This window comes from Rhipicephalus microplus, chromosome 1, assembly GCF_043290135.1.
Source record: "Rhipicephalus microplus isolate Deutch F79 chromosome 1, USDA_Rmic, whole genome shotgun sequence".
Classification (NCBI taxonomy): Eukaryota; Metazoa; Arthropoda; class Arachnida; order Ixodida; family Ixodidae; genus Rhipicephalus; species Rhipicephalus microplus.
The window spans coordinates 130,645,933-130,669,052 of record NC_134700.1 but is presented as its reverse complement, the minus strand read 5'-3'; the positions used below and the strand labels follow the sequence as shown (position 1 = coordinate 130,669,052).

The 23,120-nt window shown below is 44.6% G+C and overlaps 2 protein-coding genes across 2 annotated transcripts; both read right to left on the bottom strand.

Annotated features, from left to right (window-relative positions):
- Nucleotides 1-2,583: 2,583 nt before the first annotated feature.
- On the bottom strand, nucleotides 2,584-5,366 carry LOC119177867 (uncharacterized). The gene is made up of 2 exons (XM_075871032.1): nucleotides 5,284-5,366; nucleotides 2,584-3,040 (listed from the first exon to the last, which is right to left on the bottom strand). The coding sequence occupies exons 1-2, from the start codon at nucleotides 5,293-5,295 to the stop codon at nucleotides 2,645-2,647; spliced, it is 408 nt and encodes a 135-aa protein (XP_075727147.1). The 5' UTR covers nucleotides 5,296-5,366; the 3' UTR covers nucleotides 2,584-2,644.
- Nucleotides 5,367-10,539: 5,173 nt separating this feature from the next.
- On the bottom strand, nucleotides 10,540-11,535 carry LOC142765714 (organic anion transporter 3-like). Its single transcript, XM_075867192.1, has one exon. It carries the CDS (start codon nucleotides 11,533-11,535, stop codon nucleotides 10,540-10,542), a length of 996 nt encoding a protein of 331 aa, XP_075723307.1.
- Between the last annotated feature and the right edge of the window lie 11,585 nt (nucleotides 11,536-23,120).

Below are 23,120 nucleotides of genomic sequence, written 5' to 3'. Positions count from 1 at the left end.
TTTTACTGCAGGCGAAATAAAAATTCCTTTTCTTTATTCTTTCCTTCTCTTTCTTCTCTTTCTGATTCGACAAGGTGTCTCACTCGGCACAGCAACGCTAGGTAATATGACGTGCATTGGAGGCCGTGGTGTCCCAAGGTATTCCCGCTGACCTCCTCAAAGCAGCGTAGCCAATCTCAGGTTCCGTCCCATACTTTGGGAGAAACAAAGTTCCTATCATCTTCATCATCATCATCACCACCATCATCATCATCATCATCAGTACAATTGATTTTTACTGCAGGCGAAATGAAAATTCATTTTCTTTATTCGGGCGTCCGTTTCGCAGCACCTTGTGTTGAAGCGCTACGAAAAATATTGCAATAAGGTGGTGTCCTTTGAAATGCATTTAGGTTGTGCAATGCGCTTGCTTTTATGTTTTTTCAGTGCCTCCTACAGTAGCAGATAAGTAGTTTAAGCAATTTTTTTCATTCTTTGGTGCGCGGGGGAAGCGCGTGAGGAATCGATAAAAATGGACACGTTTCACTTATTCTCGTGGGTAGCGGCGTAAATTATGGAGGGTAATGGGCGCTACACACTTTGTGTTCAGGCTGGGGGGAGGAGACCTCTGTTGCAAGTGTCCATCTTGAAATTTAAGTTTAGCAGAATACATATATCCGAGTTCATTTTCAGTTAGGTATAGAGTCTCATTTTTTAAAGGCTGAATATTTTTAGTGTATGCTTGTGTTCAGTACCTTTCAGCAGTATGAGACCATAGAAATTGCGTAAGGCGCTCGATGGGTTCAAAGCTGACTGAATAGAATACTCGAGCTCAAACGCCACGCTCATTTGAATTTTGTTTAAAATTGCCCTTCAGTACCTGCGTAAGCAAATGTACAACCAAAATTCAAAACTCCGCCATGACTTATTTTGAGTCCCCCCCTTGTGGTTTTTCTAGACTTTTCATGCTAGTGCTTGTGGATGTTATGAATGTAGTGTTTAGAGGTCCACTAGCGAATTGCCCATGAAGAGCCAAGAATTGGGAACAGTTTTGCTTCAGTGGAAGATGTCCCCAGGAGCTCTTAAATGTTAACAATATATTGTGAAAATGTACGGCTCCTAACGGATACTTTGATGTACAATTTAAGGCCTCCTGAGGTACATTTTGATGTACAAAGCAAGTTTGGTGCTGTAGCACGAAACCTGGTTTCTACATTAGAAGGTCATGCGAAATTTGTCAGAAAAAAAAAACGAACACTGGGTTCTGCTCACCACTCTCGATTTCAATAAAACATACTGTAGGCCCAGTTTTTAGACCCCGAACAAGTATTTCGAAGCTATAGTTTTGATAAAAAATTTGTGCTGCCTTGGAAAAAGTGAAAATTTGGGCAGAAAAAAACATGCTTTTGGCCATTTGTCGCCATCCCTGAAATTTGAGCCCACCTAGCGAAAAAACGGCGAAAGTGTGGATCACGGTATTCAGTCTCCCCAGAAACAAATGGGCTTTATTCTTAGGAGTACTTTATTAAAATTTTTTTGCCGTTAAAGGCCTGTAGAGAAAAAAAGCTACTATATTTTAAGCCGAATAAAATAAGTCTTTTTAGGAAATGTATTCCTCCATGCAATTTTAACGAACCGTTATAAAGCCCATTAAATATTGAATTTCGCATTTGGGTTTTATTTGAAAAAATAAAGAGTCTGTGGATTCGCATGTGGGGAAACATCGGGGAAAACGGGAAATATATTGGGGAAAAGAATGTGGCTTTCCGAAAACGCCATAGTTCGAAGATAGCTTTCTCGAAAAGCTGCTTTTTAACTTCTTTTTTTTCGTCTTTCTTTCTGAAGTCAAACACAGGAAGGTCTCTGCCGTTATGCGTAAAAAAGAGACGAAAAAGATTACCTCGTTTTACTGACTTACAAGTTTTATATAACGCGTCAGATGTTACCAGCTCAGCCTTTAGTGGCCGTGCCGTTTATTTTGTGCTGCAAATCGGATACAGTTCGATCAGTATAATTTCACGGGACGTAATCATAAAACAGGCGTTATAAAATAACAAACACGCAGCCTCGTTTCAGGGTGCTGCCGGGTTTGTCTTGCGGTTAGCCGCTTGGCATGCTTACGAAGACGACTCGTGGCGGCGGCCGCTCGAGGAAGTGGGTTCTCCCTTTACCAGTGCCGCCTCAATCGTGCGCGAGCACCGCTTGCGCGTGATCAGTACGATCACGGGGCGAACAAGATAAGGAATTTATCACTGTGAGAGGCAACTGTCACACCTCACTAACAACGCTAGGGCACAATGCAAACACTGCTGATAATTTCGCAGGGTGTGCCTGAGTCAGTGCGTGTGGAATATCTTTGAACAGGACTGATCACTGCGAGCAGCGTTTGAGAAAAGGCTGCTGTTTTCAGAGAGGCAGTTGCTGACTGGAAGAAGATAAGACTAAACGTTGACTCCACACGACAACAGCTTTTTCAGGATTTAATTTTTGTTAGAGAGAGTTTCGAGAGCATTCTGAGCTCTTTGCTCAGTTCTTCCAAGTGCGTAGTGAGCGAGCATGGTGCATTCAGCTCACGCACAGTGGACGCTGCTAAAGGAGTGAATATTTGTCAAAGTTGCAGACTTTTTTACTGCGCAATTTATTTCAGTATACAAGAGGGCACATTTCAGCCGTGGTAGCCGTGACCGTGTCCGTAGCTGATGACTTTGTATCCGTATCCGTGGCCGTAACCACCATGGCCGTAGCCACCGTTACCGTGTCCATAGCTAATAACTTTGTATCCGTATCCGTGGCCGTAACCACCATGGCCGTAGCCCCCGTGACCGTATCCTCCATAACCTCCGTAGCCTCCGTAGCCACCATATCCACCGTAGCCTCCGTAGCCGCCATATCCCCCGTAACCACCATATCCTCCGTAGCCGTGGCCATAGCCGCCGTAACCACCGTAACCACCGTAGGCACCATAGCCACCATAACCACCATAGCCACCATAGCCGCCGTAGCCTCCATAGAATCCTGCCATGGTGGTCGCAACCACGACGCAGAGGGTCAGCAGGGACAGCTGCAAAAGATTTTATTGGTTCATTTACCCCGAAATTTATAGCCAAAAATGTTTGCGCTTGCACGAAGACTGACACACTTGCACGAACACTGACTTTCCGATTCAAAAAAGAGAAAGTACTGAAATGTGACTTATATTAGAGCACAGACGACAGGTGCATATAAAGGTTCGTAGCAGTAACGGAGTATGCACGCATTTATCACGTGCTGACTTCGTTATATACATTGTAGATCATTGCGTGCAAACACGAGATTGAGCACTAGCACCGGCAAATTAACTGGCATTCCACGAACCACGCAGCCACAGGAAAGAAAAAGGGTGGCGGTTGGGTTGGCAATGCAGGATTCTAGACGGCCGCATATCTACACTTACTGCGAAGCAGCTTCAGGGTCTTGATCTCGGGAATGGTTTCTAAAAAGGCGGCAAGGCTGATGAAAAGCAAGACAACCGCGAATTCTGTTGACGTAGATCACGTAGTTTGCTGCTCACATGGGCGATGACGTGCTGTCGGGTCGTCAGAATTGCAGTGAGGTGGCTGCCAACCGTGCGTGATTACTCACGCGCTGCGATGGCGGAGAAGCTTCATTGGATTCAGAGGAGGTCAGGAACAGAAATAGCTTTTTACTGACCTTTCACGAGTTCGTCCTCAATATAGAGAGGAACGCAGGTGCTTCCCGCCTCCACTCCAAAACTATGCAGATCTCAAGTGATCACCATAGGATGCTTCTGAGGAGGTCATATCTCTGGAGAGGCTCTCTAAGCTGGATATACAGCAATATCGACCCACAGTGCCCGGACTGCAGAGAGGATTTTATTTCTCTAGCATGCATGCTCTGACAGTGTGCTGCGTTACGGGGCAAGGTAGACACTAGTGAACAGGAGTGGGAAGAAGCCATCGCAATTACTATACTGAAAATCAAATCAAATGCTATCCAGTGGTGAGTTCCAATACTCACCGTAGACGGCTAATAGACAGCTAAATGAACGGTGGCCATATTAAGTCCCATTCCGATTTTCACGTAGCCGGCAAAGTAGGCAGCTCCGAGAAGACCGCCTCGTAGACAAATACGAGGTATAGGCTACTTTGCTGTCTAAACAAGATGGAGACTCAGCGAATCGCTGAGATAGATAAAATCTGGACGGAATGGTTGTCTTCACACAAGCAGACGCTTCTCCAGGAGCTCAATATGAGTAACGTTTATTTTTTCAGATTGCACAAATCAAGCCGGAAAATACCACTGTTACGTTTGTTCATTTTCGATTTTTCTTCTAGACGCCAGGTGGTGCCTCATTGCGTAAAAGCCGTCTAAACGTGTTCCGATTTTCGGACAGCATGGGCTCGGTGCTGTCTTCTAAACAGTCTGCGTAGACTGTCTATGTGCTGCCCAAGAATTGAAATACAGCCCAGATGGCCTTTGGAAGAGCGGATAGGCATGACCTTCAGATTCCAACAGGGGAGCAGTCAGCGGTGAGCCGAGGGCTCCAATGGGTTCTTCTCGCCTAGTCCCTCAGGGCCTGATAAAAATTGTTTCTCTGTTTCTCTGTAAAGCTACATAGTACGGCTATGCAGAGGTTTCGGCGAGGCGATCAGCGCATTCAGGCATTTCACTTTTCTTGAAGTGTACATAAGAAGAAATAAGGTTCGTGATTAAAGATCGTGGGCGTTCAGACACGGACAATAGAGAATAGTCAATAAATTGTAAACGCCGAGATGTTGTCCTGAATTTTTATTGTGTGTGTTTCTGTTTGCTCCTCCCGTTTTTTCTTCACGAATGTCTACAAACAAGTTTAGCCTTCTCTCAATTTAAGAAATAAAGATCCGGTTCATTTGAACATCGCAATGCTGCATGATCGCGAAATCGTGCGAACCGCAGGAAAAGGGAAACAATGCATTTGACAAAGTACGTACATAGGCAACATCGGGTTGCGATAATAGTTCATTCGGGTGATGGTTCGTGCTAAGGAGCCTTTGCTAAATAGTCTTGTCAGAATATCATGGTATCTGACTTAACATGACTGACCCCAATACTTTCTTGAAATACTTTTTGTTCCTAAACCAACTAGTCGCCGCAATGTAAACTATAGAATTTTACATGTTTGCAGACCAAACTACGAATGTAGTGATGACTGTGAGCAATGAAGTTTTTTACTCCCCACTTATTTCTAAATGCTGCTCACGCTTGCATACAATTTACCTGAAGAATAGTTGGCGTTCACGAGCAATTCTAGAGTTTCAATCTTACCGATGCCTTCATGTTTCTCCCGTGTAGGTTGGCGGGTGATGCGGACTAACCGAGAATGCTCTTTTGCACTGCAGACAAAGATCAGTCGGTATGTCGGCATGGACTGATAGTGTCCACATATATACGAAAACCCCCTCACTTCTTATTTTACCTTCTTTCTTTCAAAATGCTTTATTTTTTTATCTCCTTTCTTTCGAAAAGACCTTGAGCAAGGGGATTATACAACCACAATTTTGCGGCTAGACTAGATAAATTGGCGGAAGCATTTTGCTACCCTGTCCGATAGATCTTTTTTTGTCTATTTCACTGTACTTTTCATTCACGCTCAGTTTCCCGAAACGCAACGAAAATAACACGGGCACCCTAACCCGAGCTGCACTCAAAGTCGTAATTGCAGTGGTGCTTCCATATCGAGCTACGAAAAAAAACACCAAAGCATCGTAGCCTCAATAAAGCGAGGCATTTGTGACAACGCTAAGCCCTCTCACGTTTCCAGTTGAACGCCAGCAGGTGAACGAGTTCTGTTAACCTTGTCCCTATCTGCCATTCTTCCAGACCTTTTAGAGTGTCAACGGGTTTCTCGGGCATGGCCTGTTATAAGCCTGATCATTGAAAGAATGAGAACAGATAGAGAGAGGAAGAGAAATAGTGACAGATCGAAAGCGATACAAAAAAAGAGGCACATTCTGGAAAACAAAAAAAATTTCGTGAGACGGGCTTCGAACTCGAGTATACCCTTCACAAGAAAGCAATCGCACACAACTAACTAGGTGATCGTGGACTACACTCTAAAAAAGAGCGAGTAAAAAGGATGTCTTTTTGTTCCACAACATTAACCGTCATCTATATTGCGTTCCATCCTTGCGCTATGGCCCCGCGCCCCGTACATTCCGTTCACGATCGACATGCCCATTATCAGGGTTACATTGCATTCTCAATAGGAAAGTGGCCAGCGCCGAGTGTCCAAGAAAAGAAGCGCGCGCAAGTCTGATGACGATTATTGTTGTGACACGAAAAGACACTCTTTGTACTCGATATTTTTTTAGAGTGTACTAGAAGAGCATTGCATAGTCTTGCTCTGTATAGTGTAGCAAGAGGGAACGAAAAAGGAGAGTTGTGATGGTGAGAAGGTGGGAAAGGAGAAGGCGAGATTGAAGCCCTGCATAAAAAGAAGAGGAGAAACAGTGAGCAAGTAAAGGTAATAAGAAGGAAGCAAACGAGAACAGGCTGCTCAACATTCGACCACATTTATATTATCAATCAGGTAATAGAGAAATACTTAGAATACTGCTAGCCACTATACATAGCCTTCATAGAGTACGAGAAGGCTGTTGACTCAGTAGAAACATCAGCAGTCATGCACACACTGCGAAATCAGTGTGTCAACGAAGCATATATAAGCATCCTGGAAGAAATCTACAGAGGATCAACTGCCACCATAGTACTTCATAAAGAAAGCGACAGAATACCAATGAAGAAGGGTGTCAGACAAGAGAATACAATCTGCCCTATGCTACTTGCCACGTGCTTACATGTGGTTTTCAAAAGCCTAGAATGGGAAGAGTTAGGGATAATAGTCAATAGAGAGTACCTTAGGAACCTGCACTTCGCAGATGACATTGCATTTCGGAGTAACTCAGCCGACGAATTGCAACTCATGATTACTGAAATAGACAAGGAGAGCAGAAAGGCATTTGTTAAAATTAATCAGCACAAAATGAAATTAATGTATAACAACCTCAGAAGAGAACAGCACTTCGACATAGATAATAGCACTTTGAAGTTGTAAACGACCACGTCTACTTAGGACAGCCAATAATCACGGCGGAGCTGAACCACGAGATAAAAGTAACTAGAAAAATAAGAATTAGGTGGAGCACAGTCGGCAAGCACACACAAATAATGACTGGTAAATTGCCACTATCCCAGATGAGGTGAAGACCTCAAATATATATATATATATATATATATATATATATATATATATATATATATATATATATATATATATATATATATATATATATATATATATATATATATATATATATATATGTATATTTCATCCACTTTTCTTTCTTCTTATTTACATTCCATTGGTTCTAATAACTTCCCCTGTACATTCCTTGGCATTACTGTCTGTTAGATCTCATTAATATTGTGTTAAAAAACGGAAAAACGAGCCCTTAGGTATACACTTCTTTCCCTTATTTCATTGAACGAGGGTCTCGTACTGGCAGACTTGGTGTGTTTAGGTTGTATAAGAGGGACAATTAATCAGCTGCCCGCCCATAATAAGTTCACGTGCTACGTGACGCCAAACATGCTAATAAGAGTGTTTTCACACTCGTTGTTTGGCTTATAGATGGCGCTGACTGTCACTCCTACTTCTAAATTCACATATAAACCCAAAAAAGTGGATGGAGGGAAGGCCGCTGTGATAGCTCAGTGGTTAGAGCATCGCACGCGTTATTCGAAGGTTCGATTCCTGCTCACGGCTGGTTATTTTTTCATCCACTTTTCTTTCTTCTTTCTTCTTATTTACATTCCATTGGTTCTAATAACTTCCCCTGTACATTCCTTGGCATTACTGTCTGTTAGATGTCATATATATATATATATATATATATATATATATATATATATATATATATATATATATATATATATATATATATATATATATATATATATATATATTCACGTATTTCTTCAAAATCTCTTCAAATGACCACCATAGCACCATGTCAAAACGGCCCCTAGTTTACAGAACATACAGGAGGCCAATCCTCGAATACGTAAGTGCAGTCTGGCTGCTCACAACCCCACTGTTATAATAAATAAAACTAGCACGGAGGAAGGCTGCACGATTCATCCACAACAAATTTAGGTGTAGAAACCTATACGTTCTACTTATTTCTAGATTTCCTACCCTAGATGTACAAGCGAAATAGGCAAGTTTTAAATGTCTGTTTAAACTATAAAATCAGTGATTTGTATTCTGTAGGTGCTGCGTTAAACAGCCTCGATCCGTGCAGCGAAGACGAACGAGTACATCGAGGCCGTTAGACACGAGCACTATCTGGCAGTTATCTTCGAAAACAAAGGAAGGCGTGTGCCCCTGTCTTGGAGGCGATAAGGTGTAGAACGCTAAGTGACGGGCAGGTGCCACCACCGTATCGTCTTAGAAAAGCGTTGGAAACACTTGCCTTTTTGAGCGTCGCGTTGCATTGTCAGCGCAGCATGATGAACGCTACGGTCCTTAGAACTACTAATGTATGCCTTCTTTAGTGTTAAGACACCCATACGAAATATTGACGTGTTGTTATTGTGCCTCAAATATGCACAATAATTGCTTTTTAATTGGAAATCGCACAAGCATGAATACTGAAACTTGAGCAATATTGGTGGGTGCTGCGGATGCGGTTGGCTGTTTACAGTATCGTTTAGTGCCTTTCGGGGTATCGTTACAGCGGACAAACGGAAGACAGACCAAAATTTTTTTGTCGAAGTACCGCCCCAAGAAAGACTGTCGTCTTAAAAAAACTACAACAGGTGCCGGCGTGTAAAGCGCACAAGAGCCGCACCGAAAGCTGGATAGGCGGCCTCTCCAGAGCCCTTTTTTAAACACTCTTGGGGCAATACAAGCATACTTGCATCTTATGCCCACTATACAATAAAATACAATTTATATTTCATAGGCAGCAGTTCAGTACGCAATTATTCGTCAATCTTCCGAAAAACGTGGTGCTTGCTACACACGTGCAAGCCATCACGTGAACTTCTACTGAAGCGGCGCCTGATGACTTCTTCCTGCGGTTTTGTAATAGTTTGAAGAATTCAACAACCCGATGGTCATGCAGCTCGCATTATGTGACGACCCTTTGCCATTTTGCTGTTCTGAAACGCTTTATTACGCATGTTAACGGGATTTCTTGCCCGAAAGAAAGCTTCCCACTACGAGCTGAATAGCGCGTGTGCGCAGATACGCACCCATTGGCTCTCGTTAATGCATCGCGCACTTCGGTGCGCAGCAGTCGCTTGCCTATATACATTGATGCAGCAGTTCAGTTTTAAACAAGGTTACCTACCACAGCCATAGGGAAGGTGCAGTTTCCTCGAATGAACAATGCTTCATTCACTTGCTGGAAGGCTACTCTTAACGTGCAAAGACACGCAAAGTACTTTCTAGGAATGATCACACATACACGCAAGGCTCGGAAGACGAATAGAAAGGAGGGTTTTTATATAAATAACCAAAGTATGCCTTAAAGCTTCAATATTGAAATTACCTGGATGAGGAAACGAAATTACGAAAGACTATTTTTGTACCCCCGGCTTATTCTTTCTCCGCCTCTTTCGTGTGCTTAGCCTGTTCAAATTTATACAAATGGCTGGATGTCGCGTTCAAGTTTCGACGGCTAGTGGCAGCGTTTTCAACGCTTGGGCGACCCCACCCCACAGTCCACTGTCAACGCGATGCTCGCACGCAGGCCTGTGTCTGATTTTCCTCCTCTTCAGCCTGGTGATCAGCGAGTTCTGCGCGACATCCAGGAAGTCTCTGCGGTTGCCGTATATGGTGGTGACAGCTACGTCCACGGCGCCACCGACGGTCGTCTCAGGCAAGCTGAGTAACACCACCAGGCCTCTGAAGACCACTATCACCAAGAACGCGAAGCTTGATTCCTCGTGACCGACATCTTGGACGGGGGCAAGCACGTAGGCGAACACGGCACCGACGCGGCCGCACGTGTATGCACCACACATGACGGCACTGCGCACTGACGACGGGAACAACTCGGCCGTGTACGGGTAGCTGGGGGGACACCATGGCGCTCATCACCAACTTATTCGCTATGGCGAGCGCACACCCGACTTCCCGTGGATCTTCATACTTAGCGATGCCGTAGAGCTCCGAAACTCCACCAAGAAGCGCAAAGAGCAGCAGCATGAGGTGCAGGCGACCCACGGCGTTGAGTGCCGCGTACATGGCACCGTAGGTGGGAACAAGGGCCACCACGTAAATGACGCGCACCACCAAGTTACTGCTTCCACCCAGTCTACGGCTCCAGGTGAGCGAGTAGTAGGCGAGCATGAAAATGAACGTGGTGACGGACACCACGCCATTCCTGCCGCGCCGCAAGCCGGGGAGCAGCGGTGTTGTGGACGCAACCGCCGCGTGAGGCCCACTCCATTTGGTCGTCTCGAACTGTATACGGTCGAGGACCTTCTTGCTGTGCATTCGAGACATCTCGTTCATCTTGGCTGCGAGTAGATTACTCTCTCGGCCTTCTTCAGTCTGGACATGGCGAGGAGCCACATGAGTGGCTCGTACATGGTGAACGTGGCAGAGAGGAGCAGCAGGGTGGGCGCCACAATCAGCAGCTGGTACGTGAACCAGGTGATGCGGACGGTGGTGACGATGACGAATGGCAACTCGACAGACACAACGCCCAGGGAGCTGCCGAGACCTCTGTAGAAGGTTCGGTACTGCACGGGCGACACCTTAAACAGGAGGATCATGGTGACAATGTGTACGGTGCTGGCGCAGGCCGAGTTGACGAATAATATCGCCAGGTAAGCGGGGTATGCGTCGGAAAAACAGCTCGCGATGGCGCTCGCCATGAGCACGAATGACGACAGCACAATTACCGGCTTGCGCCCGTTTGTGTCAGCCAGACAGCTCGTGGAAAGAACCACCATGAGTGCGCCACTCGTGAAGACGCCGTTACCTAGGGGCAGAAGGCAGCTGCGTTTGCACACGAGGTCCCAGCAGCTGCGCGTGTTCCTACGTGCCTCGACCGGCTCGTAGTCCCAGAGGTCGCACGGCATGTTCTCCCTGTCGTTAGAAGCGGCACCAGGTCGCACGAACGCTCTACACTGGCTGAAGCGGCCTGCTTCGTCGGTGAAGATGCCGACGTTCTTCCACTGGGCTGCCAACATGCCGGCGTGGTCGGGCGGCGGCTTGCACCAGTGGTCGACGGGATCCGTGATAAGAGCCACTACGTTGCTGTGGCATAGTAGCCCCATCCGCGTGATGGTGGTGAAGCTGAAGATAAACCTCTGGAAGTCGCCGTCGCCAATGACATTGGCGCCCTGCTGCACTTCTTCGCGGTCCACGTCACTGCCCACGTAGAGCGAGCCGCTGACTGCCATACGAGCGGTTGAGTTGGGATCACTGATGATTTTTGGTTTGTTTTCGTTCTCTGCGAAGTACCTCGCTGGGCATGCAGGAGAAGGCATCCGCGCCATGTAGAACCCGTGAGAGTCGCTGCTGGAGAATTCGGCAGACCGATACTCGGCAAATGGACGTCGTCCTAGAACGAAGCGGGAGCGAGCGCATGAGACGCACGAGGGTGCGCCAACTTCTACTTCTTTTGCGAGCACATGCATGTGACAGACGTTCATTTTATTTGTGACATACATTAGTAAAATTCGATGTGTATTCAGCCACATGGAAATATATTTTGAAGAGTTATTCATATGATGTGCGACAAAATGCGATGTATCTGTCCAAGGCAATTTTCATATTGTGGGAAAAATTTTGAGCAAATAATTTTGCTCAATAAGCTGCCTTGTCTGAATGAGGAGAAGATATTTGTGTATTTGCCTACACAGTTACTATTATTGAATGACTGCAAGCATATGGCTGCAAGTTCTTGAACAGTCGTGAAACTCAGCGTTCTTCAGCAAGAGTGCTGCTTGTTAGGCAAGTTGGTACATACTGAAATCGAAGCATAGCACAATGAAGTTGAAAAAGAAAAAAAAAATGTAGAGGTATTAGCCAAGATAGTAACACAAGATTGTCTCTACGGCACTGCTGATGCTTCTGCCGCTCAGTTTTAACACGACAGAACGAAAGAGCTCGTTTCGCAGAAACTCTGGCATCAATGTTGGCGTCGTTGGTTGAGAGCGAAAAATAATTATTATTGCGTGACCGTAAAATCCAGAAAGGTGCAAATACAGTAAATACTAAAGAGTTCTGGACACGAGTAGGGATCAAACCAGGGTAATCTTCGTGTTAAACAAGTGTTCTACCACACATCCACGCATCTGGTTACTAATAAAGGATTTGCGTATAAAGACAAAATGAAGCAAACAAATGTACAATCAGATGGCGAAAATAAGTGCCCAAGCGTTACTAAGAAACACGCAATGGCTAACACAGCATGAGTTCTTCATATCGGGAGTTCTTCACATCGTGTTATGCAAGCAACAAAGGGGTGAGGCCAAACATCTCATCAAGCTGGAGTAATAGTCCAGTCTAAAACCTAGGAAGCATACACGTTCTTTACGTGAATAGCTATTTGAATGAAGTGTGTGCTTGAAGAGGCGGTGGGTTATGCATTGCGGTACTGCGTAACTAGCTTCCATAAGCTGTGCATACCCATTAGGAAAAAAAATTGGCAGATCCCACGTACAGTGGGAGTCGATTATATGCGAATCACGAAAAAGAATGTTTGATATGTCTTTTTAAATGAGCACAACGTTACGAAGTGGAGGTAAACGATGCCCTATATGACTTCCGTGTCATGATTATCATGCTTGAATGTGTGGTTTACCTTCGTCAGCTATTCACGTCACGTGATACTAAATTTAGTATATGTGGAGCTAGCGAAACAGCCGCGAGCACGTCAGGGGCATGGTATATTGTCATGTTCTTACATGAGACGCCTGTCAATATTATCATGTTTGCAACAATCATACTTTCTTTATCCACTGGTGTCACTTAACACCAAATTTGGTATGTGTGGAGCTAGCAAAACGGCCGTGAGCGCATCATGAAGGGCCCGATAGGCACCTGACAGTGGACCAGAGGGCGCGACGAAGCTTTTTGGGCCGCCTCAGCATTGTTGGTACCGACCGCCAGGGATACTAAGAAAATGGAACGCTCGCTGAGCACAGTGACACGCTGAAGTGTCAGTGCCCTTTTTGGCACGTTTTCAAAGAACGCTTCCTGGGCGCTTGCATAATCAGCCATGACCCCCTTGCTCACAACCAGAAAAGAAAATGGCATGCACGCGCAAGTTCGGTTTTGCTCGAGTCGGCGTTGTTTTGCTGCGTCTACTCGCTAGGCTACACATTGGGAGACTCGGTTTGGCTGCTCCTACTCGCTAGGCTGTGCGTTCTGGCGCTACAATCACATCTCGTAAATTGCATCGCCGGGTCCCTATACACTTCACTGTGGCGTTGACGCGCACGCACGCTGAGCACAGTGACGTTACGTTAGGAAAACGCGAGCACTCTATCGTATGACGCCAGGCACGATCAGCGCGGCCCGACGGCAACCGGTGCGAAATGCGGCATGCTGTAATTCTCGCCGACGCGTTACCCAGACAACACTGCGTCTCCCTCTTTTCCTCACAAAGCAACGCCGGACGCGCTGAGACACGCATGCGTCAAAGCAACGCAGCGCGGCGCGCACCTGCGAGTATATGGCAGGATCGGCGCCTGGCGTCCCAACGCCGGCGTAATGCGTCGATATGAACGCCGGTGAGAACACGCACAGCGTCACATCGAAGTTCATTGGCGCCTTGACTGTGGCAAGAAGTCATGTTCTCACATGACACACATCTCATTATTATTATGTTTGCACCAGTCACATACCTTCGTTATCCATTGACGTCACGTAATGCCAAATTCGGCATGTGTGAAGCTAGCGAAACGGCCGCGAGCGCATCACGATAGTGGCATGTAGTCACGTTGTTACATGGCACGCTTGTCGTTATTATCATGTTTGTATGTGTCATTTACCTATGTCACCCGGTCACGTCACGTAATACCGAGTTTGGTACATGTAAAGCTAGTGAAACGGCCACCAGCGCATCATTAGCGTGGCATGTAGTCATGTTGTTACATGACACGCATCTCATGATTATCATGTTTGCACCAGTCACATACCTTCGTCATCCGATCACGTACCGTAATACCAAATTTGGTTTATGTGACACTAGCGAAACAGCCGCGAGCGCATCACGAGCTTGGCATGTAGTGATGCTTCTACGTGACACGCATGTCATGATTTTCATGTTAGGGTCTGTCGCTTGTGTTCGCCATTCAGTCATGTCATACCATACCAGTTTTGCAACATGCCAAGTGAAAAACCACCGCAAGAGCTCCAGGACCATGAAATGTAAATGATGATATTCATGACATCCATGTCATTATTTTCATGTTATGACTAGTCAAATATGTTCCTCATACAATCATGTAAAGCCATACCAAGTTTGATATTGATACCATTATCGAAACGGCCAGGAGATCAAGAAGTCGTAGGTGGCTAGATAGATAGATAGATAGATAGATAGATAGATAGATAGATAGATAGATAGATAGATAGATAGATAGATAGATAGATAGATAGATACGCTCATAGTCGCCGAAGTTTGCTAAGAAAGGCTTCGCATTTAAAACATGTAATATGACACTTCATCAAGCGATGCCGGTAGGAGGTAATGTATGGTAGGACAACTAATGACGAAACGGTTTTTGAGTGGTCGCTGAAAGGCATCCCTAAACAGAAGAGCCTCTTCGCAGCTAACAAATCAGTGTTCAATTGTTTGCGGCATATTACGTAGCCGACCGTTGGCAGAAGGAACAAAGTATACCCTTGCTTTTTCAACATGTTGACTGATTGATATATGGGGTTTAACGTCCCCAAAACCACCATATGATTATGAGAGGCGCTGTAGTGAAGAACTCCGGAAATGTCGACCACCTGGGTTTTTTTTTAACGTGCCCCCAAGTCTGAGCCCACGGATCTATAGCATTTTTGCCCTCATCGAAAATACAGCCGCTGCAGCCGGGGTTCGATTCGGAAACCTGCGGGTCAGTAGCTGAGTATTTTAATCACTACATCATCATGGCGAGGCTTTTAAACATGTGTTTACTGGCAGTGTTCCAAAGTGAGGCTTATAATATGTATTTTTTTAATTTGGTGGAATGTACATTTCTTGCACTCGTTTTAACACATCGTGGCCTGGAAGATCGGAATACACAATGACTGGTACAATGGAGGCGGGAGAAGCTTATTTAGTGAATCTTTGTACAGTACTTGGCGCGATACTACGTACAGGTATTCTACAGAAAAGTGAGCTTCAGGGAATTGAACTGCGAGGTAAAATTCATGCCTTAAACCCCACGTGTGTGTTTGCGAATACAGTGAAAATAATTTCCCCTGCTTAAAAATTCTGTCAGGGGGGTGAAAGTATGAATGAAATAAATATAATACAAAAGTATACAAGAACAGTGAGAGGCAGCTGCAGCCAAGATGGAGGAACAACAGCAACACGAGCGCGATCGCATTCATCGTCTTTACCGTCTACCTGATTCTCTCTCGTTGTCGATGTCGGGTAACATATTGTCACGGGTGAGAGAAGGCATAGGGTAGAAATATGTTTACAGATTGTACACAGAGTTCACAGTGTCCTTGAACCAAGATGGTGGAGTGGCAACAACGACACGAGCTTTTGTTCAATCGTCATCTTTGTCGCCTTTATGGTTCATTTCTTGATGTTAATGATGGCTTGTTTCATTATAACCCCCCGCCGCCGGTAGCGCCGTGTCGGCGCCAAAAGGAGAGGATCATATGCGGAGATGTATGGTTTGAGACGGGACACGTGTACGAGGTCAATGGCGAGTGCGGACGACAACGACTGACTGTCCAACGAAGCGACGTTATATGTCCCCTCAGTAAGCCAGCGTAAAACCTTGTGAGGCCCCGAGTAGCGAGGTAGGAGCTTCGAAGACAGGCCAACGTGGCGGCATGGTGTCGAGAGGAGGACCAATGAACTTGAAGAGTAGGAAACTACTCTGTGATGGCTATTTTAGCAGACCTTCTGAAAGAGCTGCGAGCCAAAAAAAAAAGTTCCCGTGCGATTTGCCGGGCCACTTCAGCCCGAGCAGTGACAACCCGGGCGTACTCTGTAACCGTTTGCGTAGTTGTTGGCAGAAGTCTCGAAGGGTAACGCTGGGTGGCGGCCGAACAATAAAAAGAAGGGGGGAAAACCAGCGGTGTCCTGGCGTGACGAATTGTGTGTGAATGTCACATAAGGCAAAGTACTATCCTAATCAAGTTGTTCTTTGTAAACCTGCATGGATAGCATTGTTGTCAAGATTCGATTTAGGCGCTCAGTAAGACTATTTGTTTGCGAGTGGTAGGCCGTAGTGAGCTTGTGACGCGTCGAACACGAGCCAAGGATGTCATTCACGATTTTTGAAAGAAATCAGCTACCACGATCGGTCAGCAGCTGCCTAGCAGCGCCATGGTGAAAAATAACGTCATGAAGCAAGAAGTGCGTGACGGGAGTGGCCCAGCTTGTCGGTAGCGCTCGTGTGATAGCGTTTCTTGTTGCGTAGTCAGTGGCAACGGCTATCCACTTGTTTCCGGTCAGGGAAGTAGGAAATGGTTTAACGAGATTGTGACCGACGTGGTAGAAGAGGGCGGTGGGGATTGGAGTAGACCAGCTGGTGGCAAGGTGGAATGTTAGGAGCACCGGCAGGACTGGTAAGCAGTAATGTATCGGTGCACAGAACGGTAAAGGCCTGGCCAGAAGAATCTACTCCGCACGCGATCATACGGGCGCGTGACCCCGAGATGTCCAGCGGTTGGGGCGTCGTGAAGCTGTTCGAGAACAATGGAACGGAGTGTCGCAGGAACTAGGAGTAGTATCCCTCGGCACTGGCGTTGCGTCGGTAAATAATGCCATCGCGTAGTACGAACAAGTGTAGTGACAGGACTACGTGGCGTAAACGAAGACGGTGCATGATAGACCGCAAGTGGACATCACTGAGCTCTTCCTTGCGTATGTCGGCGAAAGCAGACATGGCGAATACACAAGGATCAGAATCATGTGCCGAAAGGTTGGGAAGGTCCATGGGATGACGGGATAGACAGTCGTCATCCTGGTGCATTCAGCCAGATTTGTATGTTACGTCAAAGCTGTGTTTTAGGAGTTTCAAGACCCAACGACCAAGTCGTCCCGTTGGATCTTTAAGGCACGACAGCCAGTACAAGGCATGGTGATCCATAATTACCAAGAAGGTATGGCGAAACAAGTATGGTCGACATTTCCGACTGCAACGCAATGAAAGCTTTCATGCTTTACAAACAGGCATGTCCTGTATACAAGCTTTATATTACATCATGAAGCGTTGCCGTAATAATGCGTGGTGCAAGCGTACATTGCTATCAGGTGTCCGAACATGGGATTATTATAACAACTTCACCGTTCAAAGCCAGTCTATCACTACAAAAAATAAGAAAAAAACACGCTATGGCACAGTTCGAAAACATTTCATACACTAAGTGTTTAAAATACGCACTAGGTACACAATTTTGCTGCCGCGTTTCACTCTTAAATGAGAAGCTTAAGGGTCCCCCAATTTTTATTTCCTTTTTGGAATTGGTAATGGCTTACATTGACTTTAATAACGTAGAGTATATGGTTTAAGTAATCTGACTGAGTTCCTGATAGAGTGGTTAGACAGCTCATCTGTGAACAGAGGCATAGTCAGAACTCTGCTCTGGTAGGAGCACGTCCTTATTCTGAAGTGGGGGCCGGACAGACAGTTGCGGGCCAGCGTCATCTTGAGATTTCTGTCCCATGGTACAAGAGAATTTTAAGAGGAGCCCGTACCCGTTGTGTCACACATTGGCTACCTCATTGCCTGCGAAGTCACGTAATAAAGTTAACATGTGGCTGCATACATATATAAGCCTCGAGCAGTGTACGGATGTCGCTACCCGCTTCGCATTATAGCGCAGTCACCTAGTCAAAAATGACGTCATCCTTCGCAGTCCGCAACGTCTTTTGTGGCACCATACTTAAAAAAAAACATGAAAACCAGGCCTTCCTGATACATGCAATAAAGTCATAGTCAAAGCTTGAAGATCGGCCTTTCAGGGAGTATATTGTGTACTTTCTTCGGACAGCTAACAAAGGGCACTTAGTTTGCCATCAATCATTTCTGTGAAGTATAAAAAAGGGCAAATATTGCAAGGGCAGTGTGGAACTCTCAGAGATTTACAGTGAATGTCATCACCTGCTACTTAACAAAATCAATGTTATCTGTTTTCGGCTACTGTGAGAACGTTTGCTGCGTCATAGCCTAATTGAAAGTGATAATGTATGGCAGATGATAACCAGCATAGCAGTAGTGCAAAACTATGTGATCTAATAAAACTTAATGTTTAGCTAGTTGGTGCACAGTTATAGATACAGCACGTTCTTGTTATGTATTGCGCAACTTTCATATATAATTTAGAGCCCAATTAGAAATAAAGTGAATTGAAAGCATATGAGAAATGGCGTCCTCTAAAAATTACTAACTCGATGCAGCGCAGTTGTTTGAAAGGATCTAAAAGGGGTGTCACTTCCGAACGATATTTAGGTAGGAATAATGTGAGACACGCCTCACGACTAAACCTTTTGGCAGCGCCTATGAAAATACGCTGAAGGTTAATATGAGTTATTGTGACTTTCACAGTTGTTAAAATTGAATTGCGATTAGTCAATTTTACTCGCAATCGCTGCTTCCCCCCCCCCCCTGTTCTTTGCTTTATACGTATACGCTCTTTTTAAAGGCGTGTCATGTTGCACAAAATGTGCACGTTATGTTGCTGATTCTGCAAGTTATTGCGAGTAATGTTGGACTCGGAGAGCGAAAGTTTAGCGGACGCCGATAGCGTCAGCCGAGGCACCTTTCTGCCAACGCTTATGTACAGAGGTACATGACCGTCAGCAGCGGAGGTGCAAAAGGTGGATCAGCCCTGCCCCGGTGCACCTCTGTTGCACCTCACTCCTCTAGACATAACGTTACACTAGCACTTGGCTCCGTGCAAGCTGCAGGAGCCCTCCTACATCAGCCACAATAGAAAACCGGTCTGCACATAACTCCTAATGCAAAATTCTGCTGACACCCATGCGTCAAGGTGACGTAAGCCTTCGCTTACCGCATGCAGAAAGTGATAAGCTGATAACAGTCCGGCTACATAATGGTGCATCGGTGCCAACACCATCAGTGCACGCAGCGCCACAGCTTTTGAAAGTCCGTAATTATCAAACATCACTACTTTACGTAAATATGAAAAGAATGAACGAAGAATGAGGAATAACGGAAGCGTTGTCTATAGGCTGCCTGTTTCTATCGCTTTTCATTGGCAAATGCTCTATACGCTTCCCCAGTGTAGGTATATATCACCGATGGCTCTGGACTAGTTACAGCCCCACCTATCCAAGCATTTCCTTTTTTTTTCTTCTTCTCCTCTACTATACGCATGCCAACAGTGCTCACCATCTTTTTGTTTCTGCCTTTTTTTTTGCTCTCGCGTGTCATTAAAATGGCGGCAATCAAAATTTATGTAGCTGAACAGCCTTCATAGAGGCCACACGTAACCGTATCGTCCGGATACAGTATTCACAGATAAGGCGCCAATCAAATATGAAAGTAGTGTGTCGATAACACTTCAGGTTTTTCAAATACAGAAAAATTACAAGTACATAAAATCACGTTGAACGATGTCAGGATAAATGACTGCTGTGAAAAAGGCAACGATTTCGCTCATTGATTTCTCAATTATTTGAATGACAAAAGTGATTTATTCCAGTCACTATACGCACTTACTCAAATCACTTTGTGTGAGAGGTGCAACTGCGTCAACTACATGCAACTCAGGAAGATAAAAAAATAGCGTAGTTGGCTAGGGTCTCTACTAATTAAAAAATAGCATTCTCTACTAGCGAGAGTGTTGGGGAGGAAACAATTAATTGTTTGAGAATATGTCGTTCTCCACCTCTATAAGTGCACTCATAAGTTGCGGTGATAATGGAATAAGCACAATAACAAATAAGAAATATTAGTGCATTCCTACTCTAGAACATTTTTTTGTCCTTGACCGCTTCGGATGAAAGAATACATTTTATAATTCGCTTTTGAAATATCTTCACGGGCAATGAACTTTTATGCCCACAATGAAGATAATTTCTACGTTACGGTCCGCAACAACAACCAGCGTCAGTGGAAATTTGCATGTGCCTTCATTTCGCATCTGCAATTTCGAGCAGACAGCTTTCCCCAAGTAGTACGTGACGATGCTCAGTACCTTTCAGACAACGCTAACTAGTGTTTTCTGGCGTTGCTAACGGCTTGTTTTTCTGCGGCTGCACAAATACAAAGATGTAAAGAGGTAACTTCAGTACGGAATGCGCTCATTGGCTTCAGTGATTGTTGATAAAAAAGTAGGTAGCAAAATCCACTTACACATTCCTACATTTAAGACTGGAGTACAATTGTCCCGACACTTTTGACTAGTTTTCATCGGTTGCGATTGTCACGTGCATGTCTCCACGTACGAAACGTGTGTAGCTTTCCATTGGATTGCTTAATCAAACGAAACTTCATCCGTAGCCCCCAGTGTGAGATTGTGTGACAGGCAACTACGCATACAGCTCACACCCAAATTTACCACACAATTAACCCATAGCTTGAGTGAAAATATTTCTAATGACGTGCTTTGGCGTTTTTATGGCAGCTATTCTTCGATGTTGTGCGTATATTTTCACTAACGTGGTGATGGACGGATACATGTTCCAGGGACTCGTGCATGCTGGAGCGTACATGAACGGTGACTATACTACGGAGACCTAGGAGGAATTCGCAGCCACCTCCCATATACATAGCATCTGGTGGTGGTTATACGGGTGGTAGAGGGCACGCTGTCAGCTTAGTGGCACATACGCCAGCGCACATGGGCCACCGTGCTTTTCTCGGCCACCACGGATAGAACTATCGACTGAATGTGTGCAATAAACTATAAATACTCATTGCAGCTAATAAGTTACAACGCCAACGGTCAAGATATCGGCTCTCAGCAGCCAACCATGGTTTACTATACAGCGGGGACCTAACGGTGAGAAGATTGCAAAAAGATTATTAATTGGGCTTCTGCTGATTATTATTCGTTCAGTGAGTTTCATTCGCTGTCTCTTCCTGTGTGCCTAGTTCACCGAGCAATAATAACGCTAAATAGTGAGGTAAGGAGCCAGAGTTAAAGCTCGTATTTGTGGACGGGTGAGCTTTCATGGGCAAGCATGAATGCTTGCACCTCGCTGCTTTTTATTTGTCACCATGCACTCCTTGATTTTTGTTCTCCGGAAAAATCTTCTCGTCTTCTGAGCGTGAGTAGCTCCTGTTGCTTTCTTTATGGAGATTATGAATGGCCGAGACTAGCAGGCGTACTCATGTTGTCACCAGTTATTTCAAAGGCAACAGAGAACAGAGTTTTGGTCTAGTTGGTTTGTTACATTTATTGAAGCCATAGCGCTGATAAGAGAGGTAAATTCTTGTTTTATAAGGGGTTTTCATGGCTGTATAAGTACATGTTTTTGAAATAAAGATGCAGTTGTGAGCAATGCCGGTCGTCTGCTCCTTCTGGGGTCTCTGACTTATGAGGCTTAATACGTTGTGTCTAGTCGCTTAGCAAACTGAACATCAGTTACTTTAAAAAGAAGCAAAATGCCATCAAACGTAACTCTTAGCAGAATAGCACATGTGCAAAGGTAGTACAATTTCTTTATTAGCACATATCTCAAAGAGTTTCTTTAATTAGTTCAGCATGAAAAGCAAGGACACAAGTAAATGTATTTAGACAAATAGAACTCAAATATATATTTGACTTCTATTGAAAGTCGAATGTGTGTTGTACTTTAAAAATAACCTGGAAAATTATTTTAGAAAACGTAGAAAACATGGTCACAATGGGACAATTTTAGACTGCAACATTTTTGTCACTCATTTAGCCGCAATAATGATATTATTATTATTATTATTATTATTATTATTGTTGTTGTGTCCATTGTGTATAATCGTTCTTCAACAGACAATGTAAATTTATTTTCTCTACCTCGCCTACCGTCTTTCAAAGCGTCCTTTAACCAAACTGTTGTATTACGACATTTATGGGGCTTTCAGTTCAAAAACAAATGCATTACCCCTCGTTATTTAGAAAAACTGTCCGCTTTTCTGTACCATTCATCAAAACACGATATGGGAAAGCTACTAAAAAGGTCTATGTCCCTACTGCTTTTAATAACATCCCTGACAGTGTTTTTTTTTTGGCAACGACTAAACGCAGTCTACGAAAGAGCCTAAGGTCTCTTTAATGCTGCATAAGTTATCGCATTATTATTTTTTTCTAGTTTCTTGCATACTGCATATAATCTGTTTAAATTTTTTTTAAGCTTGTCTGCACTCTTCTGCTGTTTAGGTGGTATTGCTTCCGCTAATTTGATTCTCGATTGTTATTGTGTTTTTATGTAGCGTAAATGAGTTACATGTATTATTTCTCTGATTGTTTACATGAAAATCTTTTCAATATATATATCATCTCTCGTCTACCTATGTGCCGGGCCAAGTCCTCCAAGTCACTGTCTGGCTTTGACAGGCCTGTTATTTGTTTTGTACAACTCAAGATAACAATAAAGGTTATTATTATTATTATTATTATTATTATTATTATTATTATTATTGATAATATTATATTAAGAATCAGCCTCAATACGTCCACTGCAGAACAAAAGCCCCTGCTATGCTCCGCCAATTAACACGATCCTGTGCTTTCTGCTGCCACCTTACACCTTCCAACTTTTTAAGCTCATCTGCACCCCTGATTTTCTGTCTCTCCCTTACGCTTTGCCTTCTCTTCATATCCAGTCAGTTACCCTTTCTGATCAGCGGTCATTCTGCCTGCATGCTACCTTCCCAGCCCATGTTCATTACTTCTGGATTTGAACTATTATATCCTAACTCCCGTTTGTTCTGACATACTCTGCTCCCTC

What these genes read in the sequence shown, in the direction of transcription:
- LOC142765714 (XM_075867192.1), bottom strand. Translation starts at nt 11,535, where the DNA reads ATGGCGCGGATGCCTTCTCCTGCATGCCCAGCGAGGTACTTCGCAGAG.